The sequence below is a fragment of the Eurytemora carolleeae genome, unplaced genomic scaffold (genome assembly GCF_000591075.1).
Source record: "Eurytemora carolleeae unplaced genomic scaffold, Eaff_2.0 scaffold181, whole genome shotgun sequence".
In the NCBI taxonomy this organism is placed as follows: Eukaryota; Metazoa; Arthropoda; class Copepoda; order Calanoida; family Temoridae; genus Eurytemora; species Eurytemora carolleeae.
The window spans coordinates 373,262-391,518 of NW_019396084.1; the positions used below are offsets into that span (position 1 = coordinate 373,262).

The 18,257-nt window shown below is 31.3% G+C and overlaps 1 protein-coding gene across 2 annotated transcripts; it reads right to left on the reverse strand.

Moving 5' to 3' along the window:
- Positions 1 to 1,975: 1,975 nt before the first annotated feature.
- Positions 1,976 to 15,656, reverse strand: LOC111717916 (protein msta). Of its 2 annotated transcripts, XM_023493387.1 has the most exons (18): positions 14,664 to 15,656; positions 13,350 to 13,399; positions 13,028 to 13,078; positions 11,596 to 11,714; positions 11,308 to 11,348; positions 11,055 to 11,137; positions 10,810 to 10,901; positions 10,591 to 10,649; positions 10,347 to 10,412; positions 9,604 to 9,647; positions 7,905 to 7,977; positions 6,267 to 6,314; positions 5,840 to 5,977; positions 4,845 to 4,919; positions 3,891 to 3,969; positions 3,164 to 3,307; positions 2,167 to 2,423; positions 1,976 to 2,108 (listed from the first exon to the last, which is right to left on the reverse strand). In XM_023493387.1, exons 1-18 carry the CDS (start codon positions 14,840 to 14,842, stop codon positions 2,003 to 2,005), a joined length of 1,704 nt encoding a protein of 567 aa, XP_023349155.1. In that variant the 5' UTR covers positions 14,843 to 15,656; the 3' UTR covers positions 1,976 to 2,002. The 2 variants fall into 2 exon arrangements, with proteins under 2 accessions (XP_023349155.1, XP_023349162.1); XM_023493394.1 differs by lacking the exon at positions 2,167 to 2,423 and having other exon boundaries at positions 1,996 to 2,108.
- Between the last annotated feature and the right edge of the window lie 2,601 nt (positions 15,657 to 18,257).

The window sequence follows — 18,257 nt, forward strand, 5'->3', positions numbered from 1 at the left end:
TAACCTATTCTGCATATTTCTTACACAAACGAAGTACCATCTGCAAAGCATGTATTGTATAATCATATGGTAGGGCGAACCGCGTCAGTTATATCTCACTTCTATTCCTTACTCCCTGTTCCCATCTCAAAGTTTTTTCTATGTATTTTATCAATTGGCCGTAATTAAAATATTAGCTCGGATTCAATCAAATTTGAGACGAAGTTCAACTAGGTTTGGCCAGATGATCTATACTTCTTTAGTATAGAAACTCGACTACACTAAACAAATTGTTCCCGCAATTCTCCTGGTTTATCTATTTTTCCCTGTTCATTAAATCAGACCTTAAATGCGCAAAAGGCAATATTGAATATATATATATATTTATAAATATATATATATATATATATATATATATGTATTTCACTTAACGCATTTTAAATAAATAATTCTAAATAAAGAACCTTTCAGTTTTTATACTTTATTTCAAAAACGAATCCGCCCAATTCTTCTTGTTTTCTAAAACATTATCCAGCATATTATATGAAAAGGTAAATGAAGGAAGAAGAGGATGACGATCTGAATGCAAACGATGATAAGCAGTTATTAAAACTAACTAATTAACATAATGTAGTTGTATACATTCATTCAAATTAGATTTTAGTATATTTATATTCATATTTGGTTGATCATTTTTTGTATCCAATAAAAGTCAAAACGGCTGAACCAATTGGAATACAAATTATTGTGGTATCTTACATAAGCCCAAGGTTCTAAGGGACCTTTATAAATTGACAAACTTTGATTAGAAAATAAGGTATATACACGCAGGCTCAAATCTAGGACATTTTTCAACACTCCTTTTTTTAGGGACACCCTGTACATGATTATTTTATATACAGAGAAATTCAATTTTTTGGTAAATTTTTAAACATGCTGGCAAGCTTGCGTTTTAAACCTATTTCGATATTGTGAAACATTTCAATATTGCAAGAGCATAATCTCAAAAGTTTTACAATTTCTCTAAGTAAGCTTGTCAGATATCATTTCTCATTTCTCAGTTGTCATTTATGAATGACGGTTGCAATTTCGAAAATTCCAGATTGTCTTGTAAAAATAACTAGATATGGCCAACATCAAATCCTTGGAATGACTGTTGTCTGTGTTTGCCTAAGAAATATCGCTTAGGATTTTATAATATGATGTTCTGAGCTGAAAACTAAAATCACTTGATCTAAATATCCAATGTGGACACTTTTAATTTCCACCTTTATCCTTTCTTTTTCTTTCTTTTTATTTTCTTGCCAGTTTCCGGCCAATGATAGTTCCCTAATTAAATGGTGCGAAAAATTTCAAATTTTCCGGCTTCTCTGATTGGCTGTTCTAATGAAATTTTCTAAGTATTATACTTAAACAATTCCATTTAAATCACTTCAAATAATTTTCTAGAAAACAAAGTTTACCGAAAACTACGTGATAACCAGAAGATGAATTTTAGAATCAAGTTATAACTTTTCAATGAGCATGAGGCACAGCAATTGTGCAGCATAAACAGACCCATTTCCCTTGATTAGTGATTCAATAATTGCCTTGCAAAACTATTTGCCTTGTAACAAGAACAAATACACTTAAGTATTGTTATAATGTCGTCTTCATATTCCATTGTATTCTGGTTATCACGGTTTAAAAAAAAAAACTTTTTTTTCCTTTTTCTTCATCTTATATTGCTTCTAAGCAAACATATAGATTATATTATAGAGTATATCTGAGTAAATAATAAGATAGCACCTGTTTTGTTATTTAATTAGAAATTAAATGAAAAAATTAGGAAATTATTTCGGGGGGTCTGAAAACTAATAGATCTATATTATTTTTCTCTCGATAATGATTTTTGTAACAATTTTCCTTTTTAAATCTTAATTCATTTTTCAATTAAATTTTTTAATTTAAACTTTGATAAAAACTTACAGTTAGTTATTGAATTAAATAAAGCACATTTTCTAAAAATATTTATATTTTCCATCTAACCATCATATTTCCAAAGTTCCAATAAACTCCAACCTAGTTTAAACTTAATCCACTCCTTGCCAACAATTCCAGTTTTTAACTCAGTCCTCATACATGAACACCTAACAAATAACCTTGTCAAATTTTAATATCTTTTCATAACTATAATATAAAATAAACCTTTTTAGAATATTTTTTGAAGCTGTGCATAGGATTGTTTCGAATCCAGGATTGGATCCCAGTCTGTCAAAAATCCTCAAAATATCCTGACATGTCGTCATCCATTCATCTATTCGGTCCGCAACTAAACCCTGATGATATGGAATGGATATATCCAGGTTCTCCGGGTTCTTCTTAAACTCTCCAAATAGTTGTGGATACGAAACCAGAAGATATATCTCAGTTTCTATTAGCTCATACAGTGCTTTTGCTCGGGTCTAAAAGTTAAAGAGTCCATTTCAAATGTGAACGACATCAAAGGTACAGGAAATTCAAATCTTACTAAACCAAGGTTTTATAGTTTAGAGTTATAAAATATATCATCGTATTAAACCAAGGTTTTATAGTTTAGAGTTCTATAATATATTATCTTATTAAACCAAGGTTTTATAGTTTAGATTTCCATCATATATTATCTTATTAAACCAAGGTTTTATAGTTTAGAGTTATATAATATATCATCTTATTTAACCAAGGTTTTATAGTTTAGAGTTCTATAATATATCATCTTACTAAACCAAGGTTTTATAGTTTAGAGTTCCATAATATATTATCTTATTAAACCAAGGTTTCATAGTTTAGAGTTACATCATACGTTATCTTTCTAAACCAAGGTTTCATAGTTTAGATTCTTAATATTGTATACTAGCTTGGGAACCCAGCGCTGCCAAGGTTACTAAAACATACTCCCGCCTGTATCCTCACTTGAACGATTTTGCCGGGAAACTAAATTTCACTATTAAAGTCGACCCATTCAAATTAGAATTTCAAAACCAAGCTAAGAACATTCCCGTGGTTCTCCCAAGTTCACTAACCAAAATTTGAGTCAAAATCAGTCCAGGGTTTCCCGAGTTATGATCGTACAAATAAGCAGACAGATAGACAAATAGAGATTACAACTTTATATATAGATGTATGATAGATATATTTGTAGGGTTTTATCATATGTTCTTGTTACCTTACTGATCCCTGGTTCTATTACATTAAGAACCCTGGTTTGTCGTTTAGCAAGTTCAATCTTTCTCCGGAGCAAGTCCAGAGCATAGTCCTGAGTTCTAGTGTTTGGTCCACGGCAGAATATTGGGAGCAGCCACTTACAAATCTATTCAGGAGTTCTTTTCAAAAATAATTTTACTCCTCTATGTTACCAACCCCACAACTCAATTTTAAACCTGGTTAGATGACGTGAGAAAGAGGATGGTGGAAGGATGGAAGGAGGATGGAGGGAGGATGGAGAAAAGATTGAGGGAGCAAAGTTAGAAACGGATTTTTAACAAAGAACAGATTTATTCTTTGTAGTGGAGAAGTTCAAAGGATTTTTATTCTATGAGAGAACCCACTGCTGAAATCTAGTTTCATTTCTTCTCTCGTCAGAATATTATATAGATAAATGGTCGGCGACATTTGTTCAAATATTAAACCGAATTCAGTGGAATAAAATCAAAGAGCATTAAAAATATTCTTTTGAAATAGGTATTGAAAATCAAAAGATCGATTTAATACTTTTAAATAGATTTTCAATTCTTTTTTGTACTAAAATATAAAAAAATTGTTAAAAGATTATTATTTCTAATGCAAAAAATAAATGACAAGAAAATGAAAATTAATGAAAATTAATGAAAATCAATAAAAATCAATGATGATTAATGAAAATTAATGGTTAAATGAGAAGTTGATATTTCTACCTCTATGACTGCTTCATGTTGAGGATGTACTTGACTTTCGGCTTTATCCAGTATATCCAACCAGAGCTGGATATTATATCTAAATAGAAATATATCAAGTATATCCAACCAGAGCTGGATATAATATCTAAATAGAAATATATCCAATATATCCAACCAGAGCTGGATATTATATCAAAATAGAAATATATCCAACCAGAGCTAGATATTATATCTAAATAGAAAAATATCCAGTATATCCAACCAGAGCTGGATATTTTATCTAAATAGAAATATATCCAGTATATCAAACCAGAGCTGGATATAATATCTAAATAGAAATATATCCAATATATCCAACCAGAGCTGGATATTATATCTAAATAGAATTATATCCAGTATATCCAACCAGAGCTGGATATTATAGCTAAATAGAAATATATCCAGTATATCCAACCAGAGCTAGATATTATATCTAAATAGAAATATATCCAATATATCCAACCAGAGCTGGATATAATATCTAAATAGAAATATATCCAGTATATCCAAACAGATCTGGATATAAAATCTTAATAGAATCATATCCAATATATCCAACCAGATCTGGATATTTTATCAAAATAGAAATATATCCAATATATCCAACTAGAGCTGGATATAATATCTAAATAGAATTATATGCAATATATCCAACCAGATCTGGATAATATATCTAAATAGAAATATATCAAGTATATCCCACCAGAGCTGGATATAATATCTAAATATAATTATATGCAATATATCCAACCAGATTTGTATACTATATCTAAATAGAAATATATCCAGTATATCCAACCAGATCTGGATATAATATCTAAATAGAAATATATCCAATATATCCAACTAGAGCTGGATATTATATCTAAATAGAAATATATCCAGTATATCCAACCAGATCAACTAATAATAAATATGAGAAAATATGATAACCTGTCACTCTTTGAGATCGTTTTTATATGATCGACAAGATCGGTTGCAGTTTTCAGTGCATCTTTCTCACTTTCCCTGGACACACAATAGTTTATAAATATATAAAATTTAGATAGTACAAGATTTTTTAAGGACAATTATTGCAAATAATTTGAATACTAAAGATCGACGTGAGTCGGAAAAAATTTTGTTTAGTACAATTCTTTTTTGAAGAAATTAGAAGTTAAAAACTGAAATATATATATGGCTTGTCTGTTTATTTATAAGAAAGGATTCCATTTAAAATTTTGTTGAAAATTTACCAAAAAACGAGGCAGAAAAATCCAAAACTTCTTTTGTTTATAAAGGAATTGAGTCTTTGTCACAAACTCTCACTTTCTATTCCCTATAACGTTACAACCCAGTGTCCTAGACTTTAGATATTTCAAACTATGAACTCTGTTATAGATCAAATAATCTAAGCTTGAATTATCAAAGATTTACGCCATCAGGCGGCAAAGATATGGAGATTATAATTTTTTGTTTATGGCAAAGATTCAATTCCTTTTTAATGTAAGAAAAAAAAAGCCTTGCAGATAGATCAACAATAAAACGTCAGAAATAAGAACGCGAAGCGCCATTTTATCCTGTTTTAGGTTAGTTGCAGACAATGGTGAAGAAAAGAATTGAGTCTTTGCCAAAAACTCAAATTTTCCAATTCCTATATCTTTGAAACCTGATATTTCACACTTTGATTGTTTGATCTAACAGAATTCCTAGTTTGAAATATCAAGGTCTACAGCATTAGGTAGCAAAGAAAAAATGACAATAAAATCAGAATTTGTGTTTTTTTGCAGAAAAAAAACATGAGAATTGTGGTTTTATTCTTGCGAAAATATGTGTTGTATTAGAGTTTGCAGTATGCAGCGCAACCTCTTCGGAATTTAAATACAGAATACTAAATAGAAAATATTTAAAAATATTTAGAAATATATTCTATTTCAACTTTTTCCAACCTGTAGAGGCACTCAGAGTTCTGACACACCCAGTCAGAACCTATCTGAAGGGGCGTGGTTGGAAGGAGGGAGGGGCTACCACACCCTTTACAAATCTGGGTGTTCAGATGTGTTCCGAGTTCATCAGCACTCTCACATCTACAGTACAGTTCATACCAATTTATTTCAAACATATTTAGATTTTTCATAAAGAGATAAAAGTAACCGAGTTTTTTTGCCACAAATTTAAATTTCATAATCCCTATATCTTGGCAGCCTGATGGTGTAAACATTTTATATTTTAAACTTATATAATTTAATTTCACAGAATCCCTAGCTTTAAATATCTAAGATCTCTGACATTGGGTTGCAAAGATTTAGGGATGGAAAAATTCCAGTTTGCGGCATAAACTTAGTTGCTTTAAAACAGTTTTATCGTGGTTCTCACCTCTTGCAATTGCATTCGAAATACCAACCTGCCAGCAGTTTAGGACGTCTGAAAATACAATATTTTAACAGAAGGAATATTTTTAAACACCTTTTTATAAGCTACACTTTTAGCTTTATTCACTTTGGCACATTTTAAGGAAAGTTTAAATGCTTTTGTAACTAATACACTGTGATTGCAAGGTCTCAAGCAAGTGCTTTATCGTATTGAAAGGGGTACAGAAAGAATAAGTGAGTTAGAGGGGTAAAATGAAATCCAATGGCGTTGCTACACTTCAAAATCGATCCTGTCTTAAAAATTGATGAAACTTTTTTAATTCTCCAGGTTGTTTCTAAAACTAAGTTATGTACCATATTGCATATCTTCCTGTAAAGGGACTGTTAACGTATTTTCAAGAAACCATCCATTTAGAGAGGGGTATATTCACAACGGTACCCTTGAAACCTTTATCTGATATAATATGTCAAAGATCGTCTTAAACATTTAAAAATGTTTAAATCTGGTAATTCCTGTACATTGTTTCCCATGAAGAAGAATGTACATTGTCCCTTTTGTAGAGATTTTTGAAATCAATACTTGAAACTTGTAATACTCAGAACAATCAGCACCGCTTGTTAAGTTCAGTGATGTATGTGGTCTGTCTGATAATATCTTAAAAAATGAAGGATATTTTATTTGACTTATCTTAACATTTTTTTAAGTACCTACGCCATATTATATTATTTTATATTTGTGTGTAAAAAGAAATCTTAATAATAATAATAATAATAATTGGAATTTTTCCCAAATTTAATTCAATGATTTTTTTTTATTTTATCCTGTTTATACCTGAGTATTGAGCAGGTAGATTGTATATTTGGACACCCTGTATAACTCAGTATTGAGCAGGTAGTTGGTATATTTGGACACTCTGTTTACCTCAGTATTGAGCAGGTAGTTGGTATATTTGGACACTCTGTATACCTGAGTATTGAGCAGGTAGTTGGTATATTTGGACCCTCTGTTTACCTCAGTATTGAGCAGGTAGTTGGTATATTTGGACACTCGGTTTACCTAAGTATTGAGCAGGTAGTTGGTATATTTGGACCCTCTGTTTACCTGAGTATTGAGCAGGTAGTTGGTATATTTGGACCCTTTGTTTACCTGAGTATTTAGCAGGTAGTTGGTAAATTTGGACATTCTGTATACCTGAGTATTGAGCAGGTAGTTGGTATATTTGGACCCTCTGTTTACCTGAGTATTGAGCTGGTAGTTTGTATATTTGGACCCACTGTATACCTGAGTATTGAGCTGGTAGTTTGTATATTTGGACCCTCTGTTTACTTGAGTATTGAGCAGGTAGTTGGTATATTTGGACCCTCTGTTTACCTGAGTATTGAGCAGGTAGTTGGTATATTTGGACACTGTATACCTGAGTATTGAGCAGGTAGTTGGTATATTTGGCCACCCTCTGTTTACCTGAGTGTTGAGCAGGTAGTTAGTATATTTGGACCCTCTGTTTACCTGAGTATTGAGCAGGTAGTTGGTATATTTGGACCCACTGTTTACCTGAGTATTGAGCAGGTAGTTGGTATATTTGGACCCTCTGTTTACCTGAGTATTGAGCAGGTAGTTGGTATATTTGGACCCTCTGTTTACCTGAGTATTGAGCAGGTAGTTGGTAAATGATAACTAGTGATAATCTCCTCCCCTTTCTCTAGATCAACAGTTGCTGGAATAAAATTCAATTTTTAATCATGGTGTTGTTTACAAGGAACCCAGTTTTTGCCACAAACTCAGATTTTGTAATCATATATCTTTGCAACTCAATGTTGTATACTTTAAATACTTCAAGCTATGAATTCTGTTAGATCAAATAATCTAAGTTTAAAACCTTCAGGATATTAAGACAATAATTCAGTTCTTTTGTTTAGAAATATGCAAAAGTTTTAAAGTTTTACCTTGCAATAGAAAATAAAGATATAGAGTCTTAACCACAAATAAAATTTTCTAATCCCAATATTTATAAACCTTGGTGTAAACCTTTAATTTTTCAATATTAGATTATATTTTCTACCAGAATTCATAGTTTGAAATATCCTAGGTCTACAGCATTGGAATGGAAATCAGAGTTTGTGACAAAGACTCATTTTTTCTGCATGTTCATAATTGTGTTTAGATCATTTTTACATCAGTTGTAGATTTTAATTTGAACATCATAATCTTTTTTTTAACATACTATGTACTTTTGAGGACGCTAGGTGAAATCCCTGAAATATCGTGAGTAGTGGAGTCTATAGCGGCCAAATATTCGTTCTACAAGTACATCTGATATAAAGAAAATTAAAAAGATTATGATATTTAAACTACGCTGGAATGCATCGAATTAAAATCGACATTTATAACTGTTAATATCTGAATGTTTAATTATAAATTTAATTTAATTATCTACGGTTTGGGTAAAATAATGATACTCCGTGGATTTGTTTGAGTGGGTCCTGAGCTCTTCGACATGAGTCGTTTTTAACCATTTACTCCTTATATCGGCAATATATAGAAGTAAAATTAGTAGTTATCGATATCGCATTCAATTCGTTATCCGCCTACACTCCTTTAATTTTTCGCGAACACTCTCTTTATGCTATCCCTTCAGGATATGACAAACATGAAATTAGTCTGACTGCACAAGATACGGGAAATGCTTAATCCCTAGATTCACAAAACAACACTTTATGACTGTTAATGATTGTGTCATTATGGTTTCATCAAGTACATAATAATTAGAATTCTTGTGAGAATTCTGAGTTATATTCCACCATGTTTAAAATTACTATAAAAACATTTTAAAAGTTTAAAATATGCTGGTTTTAAACTTCTAAAATCTAAATCAGACAATCTAATTATAAGTTTTCTAGGTTCAGTAATCTACTAGGCTAAAATTACACACGAAGATTCGTTTATGAAAATTTAATATTTACATAAACTTTTTCAGACTATGAAAACATGTGCTTACCCCCCCCCCCCACTATCTTCCCCTTCACTATTCACGATCAACTTTTCAACGGTAAAGAGCAGCTACACTGTCAACTAGACAGAATGAGAAGGTCAAATTCAATAAACATTACTGGTGCTGATTTGTGACCTTATAGCTCCTCTAGATTTGATTTTCCGCAAACGTATGAGAAAACAGAATGTTTCCTGTTACATATTAGGAATACAAAACTGATGTGTTCTTCTCCATAGCTTTTCTGAAAGAGGAGTTGTAATGATTGAAAACAAACAAGATTTTAATCATCTGGAAACCAAGGAAAGATTATTTTTTCTTTTTGAAACATTTTTAGGTAAAAGAAGTATTTACCTATGCATGTATTTGTGTATGGTGGTGTAGTACTCCAAATATGTCTGAAATAGGAAAAATATGATTTCAAAAGAAAAACAGTATAGTACCTGGAGTTAGAAATAGATTAGTATAATACCCGGAGTTAGTAGAAGATTAGTATAGTACCCGGAGTTAGTAGAAGATTAGTATAGTACCCGGAGTTAGTAGCAGATTAGTATAGTACCTGGAGTTAGAAGTAGATTTGTATAGTACTCGGAGTTAGTAATAGATTAGTAAAGTACCTGAAGTTAGAAATAGATTAGTATAGTACCCGGGGTTAGTAGTAGATTAGTATAGTACCTGGAGTTAGAAGTATATTAGTATAGTACCTGGAGTTAGTAATAGCAAATTAGTATAGTACTTGGAGTTAGTAATAGATTAGTATAGTTCCTGGAGTTAGAAGTAGATTAGTATAGTACCCGGAGTTAGTAAAAGATTAGTATAGTACCTGGAATTAGAAGTAGATTAGTATAGTACTTGGAGTTAGAAATATATTAGTATAGTACCCGGGGTTAGTAGTAGATTTGTATAGTACCCGGGGTTAGTAGTAGATTAGCTTAGTACCTGGAGTTAGAAGTAGATTAGTATAGTACCCGGAGTTAGTAGTAGATTAGTATAGTACCCGGAGTTAGAAGTAGATTAGTATAGTAGATTAGCATAGTACCTGGAGGTAGTAGTAGAATAGTGTAGTACCTGGAGTTAGTAGCAGATTACTAAAGTACCTGGAGTTTGCAACACAACCATGTGAAAGTAAACTTGCAGCTGGAAAACAACCACGATATCCACACCTGAAATTCAAAAATCAGAAAGAAAAAACGATAAAAAAGTACGATTTGCAATAAATGGATTTAGTTATTAGAAGTATCAAAGGGTACAAAAATAAGCGGTAGAATAGGCGAGTCTTGTTTTCTTTGCTTAAAATGAAAATAATAAATATTAGAATAAATTAATTTTATGTAACTTTACCTGACAAAGCTGTGAACCTCGTAGCTGTTTACTTCAAGTACTCCTACAGCTCTGCGAACCTACAGGTACAGGTACAGGTACAGGTACAGGTAGAGGTACAGGTACAGGTACAGGTACAGGTACAGGTACAGGTACAGGTACAGGTACAGGTACAGGTACAGGTACAGGTACAGGTTACAGAATAAATTAATCAAAATGTATACAGTTCTGAGCACGTACCTCTTGAATAGTAAATTTCTCAATTTCCTCTCCTTTACAGATCTCTAGAATATTCTTCACAACTGTTCTTTCCGTTATCTGCCAGTCCTCCCCTGAACCAGATTATATTAAAAAAAACCAAAGTTTTTCAAAAGAAAAGACAGGAATTTAAAGCAATGACAGTTTTTAGAACTTTCTTCAAAAATATGGTGAAATATCTTTTTTCGATGCAAATAACAATCAAATGTTAACAGAGAAAAATGAACCTTGTGACCTCTCCTCCTCGTGGTCCATAAGCCGGTCAGTCAGGTTGAATATATCCGGGTTTGATCTGCTCAGCAATACCAGTCTAACAAGGAACTTATTTGCCAACCCCATGAATTTGAAAGGAATTTCAAAATTGTTAATTACAATCATTATTATTATTATTTTCATTATCGTTATTAACAATTTTGTTATTGTTATTTTTAATATTATTAAATTATTATTATTATTATAATTGATATTATCTAAAAGTACCTAAGTGGAAGAATGCAATGGTAAGCTTCTGTATTTTCTTCCTAAAAAATTAGAAATGTAATAAAATACAGCGTGTCCCAAAGTTCATATGGAGATTCAAAAAATTTTAAAAGAGAATTTGATTTGTTTTCCGAAAAAAAAGTAAGTTTGTGTATTATGTGGCAATTTTTAAAAGCATTTTTGGTCCAAACTGGCCTTTTCCGACATCTTTGGATTACGACGTACATTGCACTTTGCACATATTACATGGTAAAGTGAACAGTGTACATGATTATTCCTATTCCAAACCTGAAAAACTGGTGGCTCCCCTCTACTCAGTACAGCACACTCCTCTGCATGTACAGAACTGGTTTGGCAGTCTGGTCCGCAGAGCGGGTACTGGCAAGATGTACATCTATACTGCAGATCTAGATCAGAGAATATTCATAACATTAAGAAAGCTTCTGAAGAAAAACCTGGAAATAAAACCTGGAAATAAAACCTGGGAATATAACCTGGAAATAAAACCAGGAATAAAACCTGGAAATAAAACCTAGGAATATAACCTGGAAAAAAAACCTGGTATAAAACCTTGAAATATAACTTAAACATAAAACCTGGAAATAAAACCTGGAAATTAAACCAGGAATTAAAACCCGGAAATTAAACCTGGAAATAAAACCCGGAAATTAAACCTGGAAATTAAACCTGGAAAATAACGTGGAAATAAAACCTGTAAAATAACTTGGAAATAAAACCTGGAAAAGAACCTGGAAATAAAACCTGGAATTCTGATAGATAAAAATCTGATATATTTAAATATGTAGACAGATTTAAATCTAACAGATGATTGTTTAGTTTTGACTAAAACAAGATGGAAAATATTTTTTACTTGCCCCCAATTTTCCTCCCCTAATCAGCTTTGTGACTTTTCTTAATAACTTTTCATAAAAAGTTTTTAATTTGTTTTCTGACATCTTATGGCTTTTTACACAGGACTCAAATTACAGACTTGAAGCAATGCATATAGACCGAAAGGTGAGGTTGATATGGCATATAATTAACATGACATATAAGGACTGCTCAAAAACTACTTTATTGTTTCTTTTAAAAAAATTATTTCACAGCCCCAGCCTACCTACACTGTAAATTATGAACATGAATCCAATATAAAAAATGTTCGCTAATCAGCACTTTTGAAAAACACTAACTATTCCTTTTAAATTATTCTGCATACAGTTTCAAGAAATATAATTTTTTATGTTTTCTTGAATAGCGCGATAACAGCCTTATTTTTAATTAAAATATTTTTAAAGATTTAATTCGCACATGAATTTATTCAAAATTAAGCAAACATGAGTTTGCCATTTTGACCACCAGGTGGAATGAAAATGGCACCGTGGTGGTGGGACCATAATTGTGTCTCTAGGAGTCTTCAGCTGTCTCAAAACATTAAACTGAAATGTTTACACGAACATTATCCCCCTCACCTTAGATTTAAACACATTGGACAAGAGTAATTATATTACAGAGATCTAAAGAGCTTTGAACACTATACAGTAATTTTCAAGACTTGGACGACTTTGAAGTGTCACTTAACAATCTGGCATTATTTAATTTTACTTGTTAACTTAATTTTGCTGTTGTGCCTGAAAACCAAAAGTTCTAGAACTTCAACGCGGTTGTTCTGAGGTTTAGCTTAAGCGGAGTACTTGGAAACATTCTGATATATTTTTCCTACCTATAGATGAATAACAGGAGAGGCAGATGGGTGAACCCACCTGATTTGGACCTAAACACACAAGTGTTAACAATTTAGTTTTTAAATACAAATTTATCTGTTTAATTTATTTTTAAGTTTGAAATATAAACCTAGGATTCATTTTTATTCACAATACAAAGCTGGATATATTAGTCATCACCAGTATATAGCGGAATAAAAGTAGTCCTTATAAAGTCCTATAACTAATGAATGTCTCACATTCTGACATCTGATATGTATCTTAACCTTTACAAAAAAATGCTAAGCCAACTTTTTTTGTTTCTGGACCCTGCTCACTCACCTATTACAACAGGTTCCTCCTGAAACAGTGTTTCTCCGGCACAAACTTTCCTGAAAATATTTGATTGTCAAAACCAGAAAATTGGCGGTTGAGAGCTGTGCGGAATTGGAGTTAACTAAAATATTTTTTAAGCCACAGCACAATACCAAGAGAAATAGGATATATATGTAGGTGAAGTAGGATAGTTAATATCTAGATGTTGGAGAAGTGGGATAGATAATATTTAGATATAGGAGGAGTAGGATAGATAATATTTAGATATAGGATAAGTAGGATAGTTAAAATCTAGATATAGGACAAGTAGGATAGATAATATTTAGATATAGGATGAGTAGAATAGATAATATTTAGATATAGGAGAAGTAGGATGGTTAATATCTAGATATAGGATAAGTAGGATAGATAATATTTAGATATAGGATAAGTAGGATAGATAATATTTAGATATAGGATAAGTAGGATAGANTCTAGATATAGGAGAAGTAGGATAGTTAATATCTAGATATAGGAGAAGTAGGATAGTTAATATCTAGATATAGGAGAAGTAGGATAGTTAATATCTAGATATAGGAGAAGTAGGATAGTTAATATCTAGATATAGGAGAAGCAGGATAGTTAATATTTAGATAGAGGAGAAGTAGGATAGTTAATATCTAGATGTAGGAGAAGTAGGATAGATAATTTCTAGGTATAGGAGAAGTAGGATAGTCAATATCTAGATGTAAGAGAAGTAGGATAGTTAATATCTAGATATAGGAGAAGTAGGATAGTTAATATCTAGACGTAGGAGAAGGAGGATAGATAATATCTAGATGTAGGAGAAGTAGAATAGATAATACCTAGATGTATGAGAAGTAGAATTGATAATACCTAGATGTAGGAGAAGTAGAATAGATAATAGCTATATGTAGGAGAAGTAGGATAGATAATATCTAGATGTAGGAGAAGTAGGATAGTTGATATCTAGATGTAGGAGAAGTAAAATAGTTAATATCTAGATATAGGAGAAGTAGGATAGATAATACCTAGATGTAGGAGAAGTAGAATAATTAATATCTAGATGTAGGATAAGTAGGATAGTTAATATCTAGATATAGGAGAAGTAGGATAGTTAATACCTAGATGTAGGAGAAGTAGAATAGATAATATCTAGATGTAGGAGAAGTAGAATAGATAATATCTAGATGTAGGATAAGTAGGATAGTTAATATCTAGATGTAGGAGAAGTAGAGGATATATAATAGCTAGATGTAGGAGAAGTAGGATAGATAATAGCTTGGTCCTTGATGTAGGAGAAGAAGGATAGATAATTACCTAGAAGTAACCATACATCTTCCAACAAGTGGTTTCTCTAGGATCTCCCAGGGGAAACAAGGCTCCTTCCCTCTCCTGTGCAGATTTAGATGGGCGGAGCAGCAAGCAGATACCTTACCACACCCCCCACAGTGGAGTTGACCAGCCCGCCCACAGAAATAACAAGGCTTGAGGTTCATTGTGTACTAAACTTAATGATGGCTGTCAGCCAACACAAGGAGTATACTCTATTCATATGCTCGCCATAGAGCTGGCAAAATAGAATAGTATACACACTCTCACCATAGAGCTGGCAAAATAGAATACTATACACACTCTCACCATAGAACTGGCAAAATACGCACTGTCGCCATAGAGCTGCCAAAATATATATTTTTATACATACTCTCACCATAGAGTTGGCAAAATAGAGTACTATACACACTCTCACAATAGAGCTGGCAAAAGATATTATTATACACACTCTCACCATAGAGCTGGCAAAATATATTATTATACACTCTCATCATAGAGCAATTTTTTTGATTTATTTGAAGATGCGTCCCTGTACATCCCTTGTATTTCAACTCTGTGTCGGAAATAGTAAGGGGGAAAGCCGGAAAACAATAAATGAGCGAATGTTGTGCTTAGGGAGAGGATTGTTAAATTTAACAAAATTAGACTTTTAATCATAGGGTTTATTAAACTTTTAATCATAGGGTTTATTAAACTTTTAATCATAGGGTTTATTAAACTTTTAATCATAGGGTTTATTAAACTTTGTTAAACGTTTCCATGTCTGGTACTAAAACGCTTGTCATAAATTCCAATTTTTGCAGCCTGATGTTGTAGACTTTTGTATTTCAAGCGTTTAATTCTGTCAAGGTGCGTTTGGTCTCTATAATCTTAATGCAATCGCGCTTTAGTCTAAAATTTAGCAATCTTAAAACTTACACAGTTGTCTTTTTAATACTTTTGAATAAAATATAAAAGCAGAAAATTGAAAATTTATGTTAAATTAGTAAAATTGTGATTGAAGGAAATGGACCGAACTGTTAAATCTGCGTGAAATCATAAATATCATTTTTTTTAAATTGCATTATTTCCTAGACCCGAATAATTTCTTTGCTGAAAAAAACTACAGTGTACGAAATTACTTGGTTATCAACGGTTTAGTTTTACTTAAAAAATAAAAATCATACAATTGTCATCTGAAAACTACTTAACTTTATATTACCAAGTTTCATAAATCAAATGAAATGATTTACAAGTTAATATACATATTACTACTCCCCTCCATACATTAATAATAAATAAAAATTTGCATTTATTGGGATAATTTAAAGATTACATCTCCATTTTAATTTTTAGTTTCAAGTACGCGTCGAATGTCTGATCCAAATGGGTCCGAATAAAGTACAAAATCTTATTGTTTAATAATGTATCATGAAAAGTGCTTACTTTGATTTAAAAATTGAGAAAAATGTTATTTCTTTGCTTCTGTCACTAATGTCTGACATGTCTGAAACTAATTATTTCACTAAAAAAAACATCAACAAAAAGTAAAAATAAAATGTGCACCAAACATATTTTTTTAGATTAGATGTATAATACAAGATTTACAGACAAGAAACACTTTCGAAGGCCGGACTCAACAGTAGAGTACGCCAAGAATGGCATGGCTTAAAAGCAGAAATTTTGATTATACAACTGAAAGTACGAAACAAAGCGATGCCAAATAATCAACCTTAGCCATAAAATGAAGCAAAAAGTTAAAATTAATATTTATTATCTTTTATCCAAGTTTTAAACATGTTATCACTGATTAAGCAGGATTTAAGAATGATGAATAAACACAAATCTGAAGCTACACGGTGTCCCAAGAAACATGACAGTTGGTAAATAGTTTTGAATTTCGTCTTCCATACTCTGCTGATATTATTTCGGTGTAGTTCTTCAAGCTCAAATTTTATTTTTATCCCAACATTTTAACAAAAAGAACAAACGGCATTATTTTTATAAGGGACAGAAATAAAAAGTTATTCTACTAGTCTTGTCTTTTAAATCTTTTAAGTTTAGGAAAAAAGAATTTATAAATAAACATAAAAACTTGATTTTTAGCCATTTTTTCATTTATATCAGACACAGGTAATCCAAAAAAACACATTAAAAAAGTCCTAAAAATACTTTTTTTCAACCAAAACTGTTGGATTCTATAAATATGGTTCAAAACCTATCCAAAACTGTTGGATTCTATGAATATAGTTCAAAACCTATCCAAAACTGTTGGATTCTGTAAATATAGTTCAAAACCTATCCAAAAATGGTGAGCTGAACTTTATACTTTTCCTGTACGGAAACACTATCGTGGTTTATTATATCAAGGGTTTCCTACAAAGGTTGAGAGAGAAGACCGTACGGAAGATTCCTGGGACCCTTACAAAAGCTCAAATTAAACCATGATATCATTATATTTTAAGAGTTTTAGGTCGCTATTACAGTCTTATCTTTGTGGGTATCCCAGTATGTATATTTTACATAATATTTGGCAAAGAATGTTTTAGATTACGAAAAAGTTTTTTGTTACATAATCACATTTACCTTTCTAAGTTTTATCAATAGAAAATCCTATACTATAAATGCCGAGGGGATAGGGGGAAAAGAAGAGTAAAATGGGGAAATCATGTATTGAGGGGGTGGGGGAATTTAGTTATATTCCACCTTCGTACCAACATGGTAAGCTGGAACCTTGTTATTTCTTTTCAGGGTCTACATACAATGTAGAAATAAATAAAAAACATTTGAAAACAGCATTCGTATAGTCCATTAAATTCATCAGGAACATTGTCAGATTCATAAGAACTATATTTTTTAATAATTTATTCAGGAAATTTGATTTTCCGCTTTTCACTGATAATTGTATTTGGGTGAACATTATCTTCTACGTTTTGTGCCAGGTTTTCAAAAGTAATTATAATTATTTTATTTAATCCTTTCTTTGTGTTTTATTAAATTCATTTTGTAAATTGAATTGTAAGCCTCCTTCACAATGATACAATGTCTGATTCACAATGATACCCTTATAGCTTTGTTTTATAACAAATGAATGAGCTATCGATCTTTCTCTTGTTAAAATTAGATATTTTGCGAAGGGTTGGGTCTAGTTGATTCTTTTTCTCAGTGTTTGCACTCTTGTTATGTGGGTGGTATATAAATATATATATATAAATATAGTGATTAATTACTGCTTACTTATCAATGCTTTAATAATGTTATTCCTATACTTTTATTAATATTCAATACTTTTTAATTGTATTATTTCTTTATGGTATTACTTATTGGCATTTTGTTTATATTACTTCTGATGAATTAATAATAATTGTTTACAACTACTTTACAGGGGAGTTAAGGGAATTTTATTTTACCGAAGGTTCCCGAGATCAATTTTGTAAGCAAAATTGGTCAAAGCAACCTGTGGTTAACTAAAATTTTTAATTTCCTCAAAAGTTGGTTTAATCCATTTGTTCTCATATTTTCAATAGTTTTATGTGGGTATTACTGTTTTGTTGTCTTTATCATCATTATCATTATTATCATTAATATTATTGTTCTTTT

Excerpts from the sequence above, each read along its gene's own strand:
- LOC111717916 (XM_023493387.1), bottom strand. The coding sequence starts at position 14,842 with ATGAACCTCAAGCCTTGTTATTTCTGTGGGCGGGCTGGTCAACTCCAC. Across the intron at positions 13,079-13,349 it reads GGAGGAACCTGTTGTAATAG|GTCCAAATCAGGTGGGTTCA; the intron begins GTGAGTGAGCAG and ends TTGTGTGTTTAG. Across the intron at positions 9,648-10,346 it reads GGTTGTGTTGCAAACTCCAG|ACATATTTGGAGTACTACAC; the intron begins GTACTTTAGTAA and ends TTCCTATTTCAG.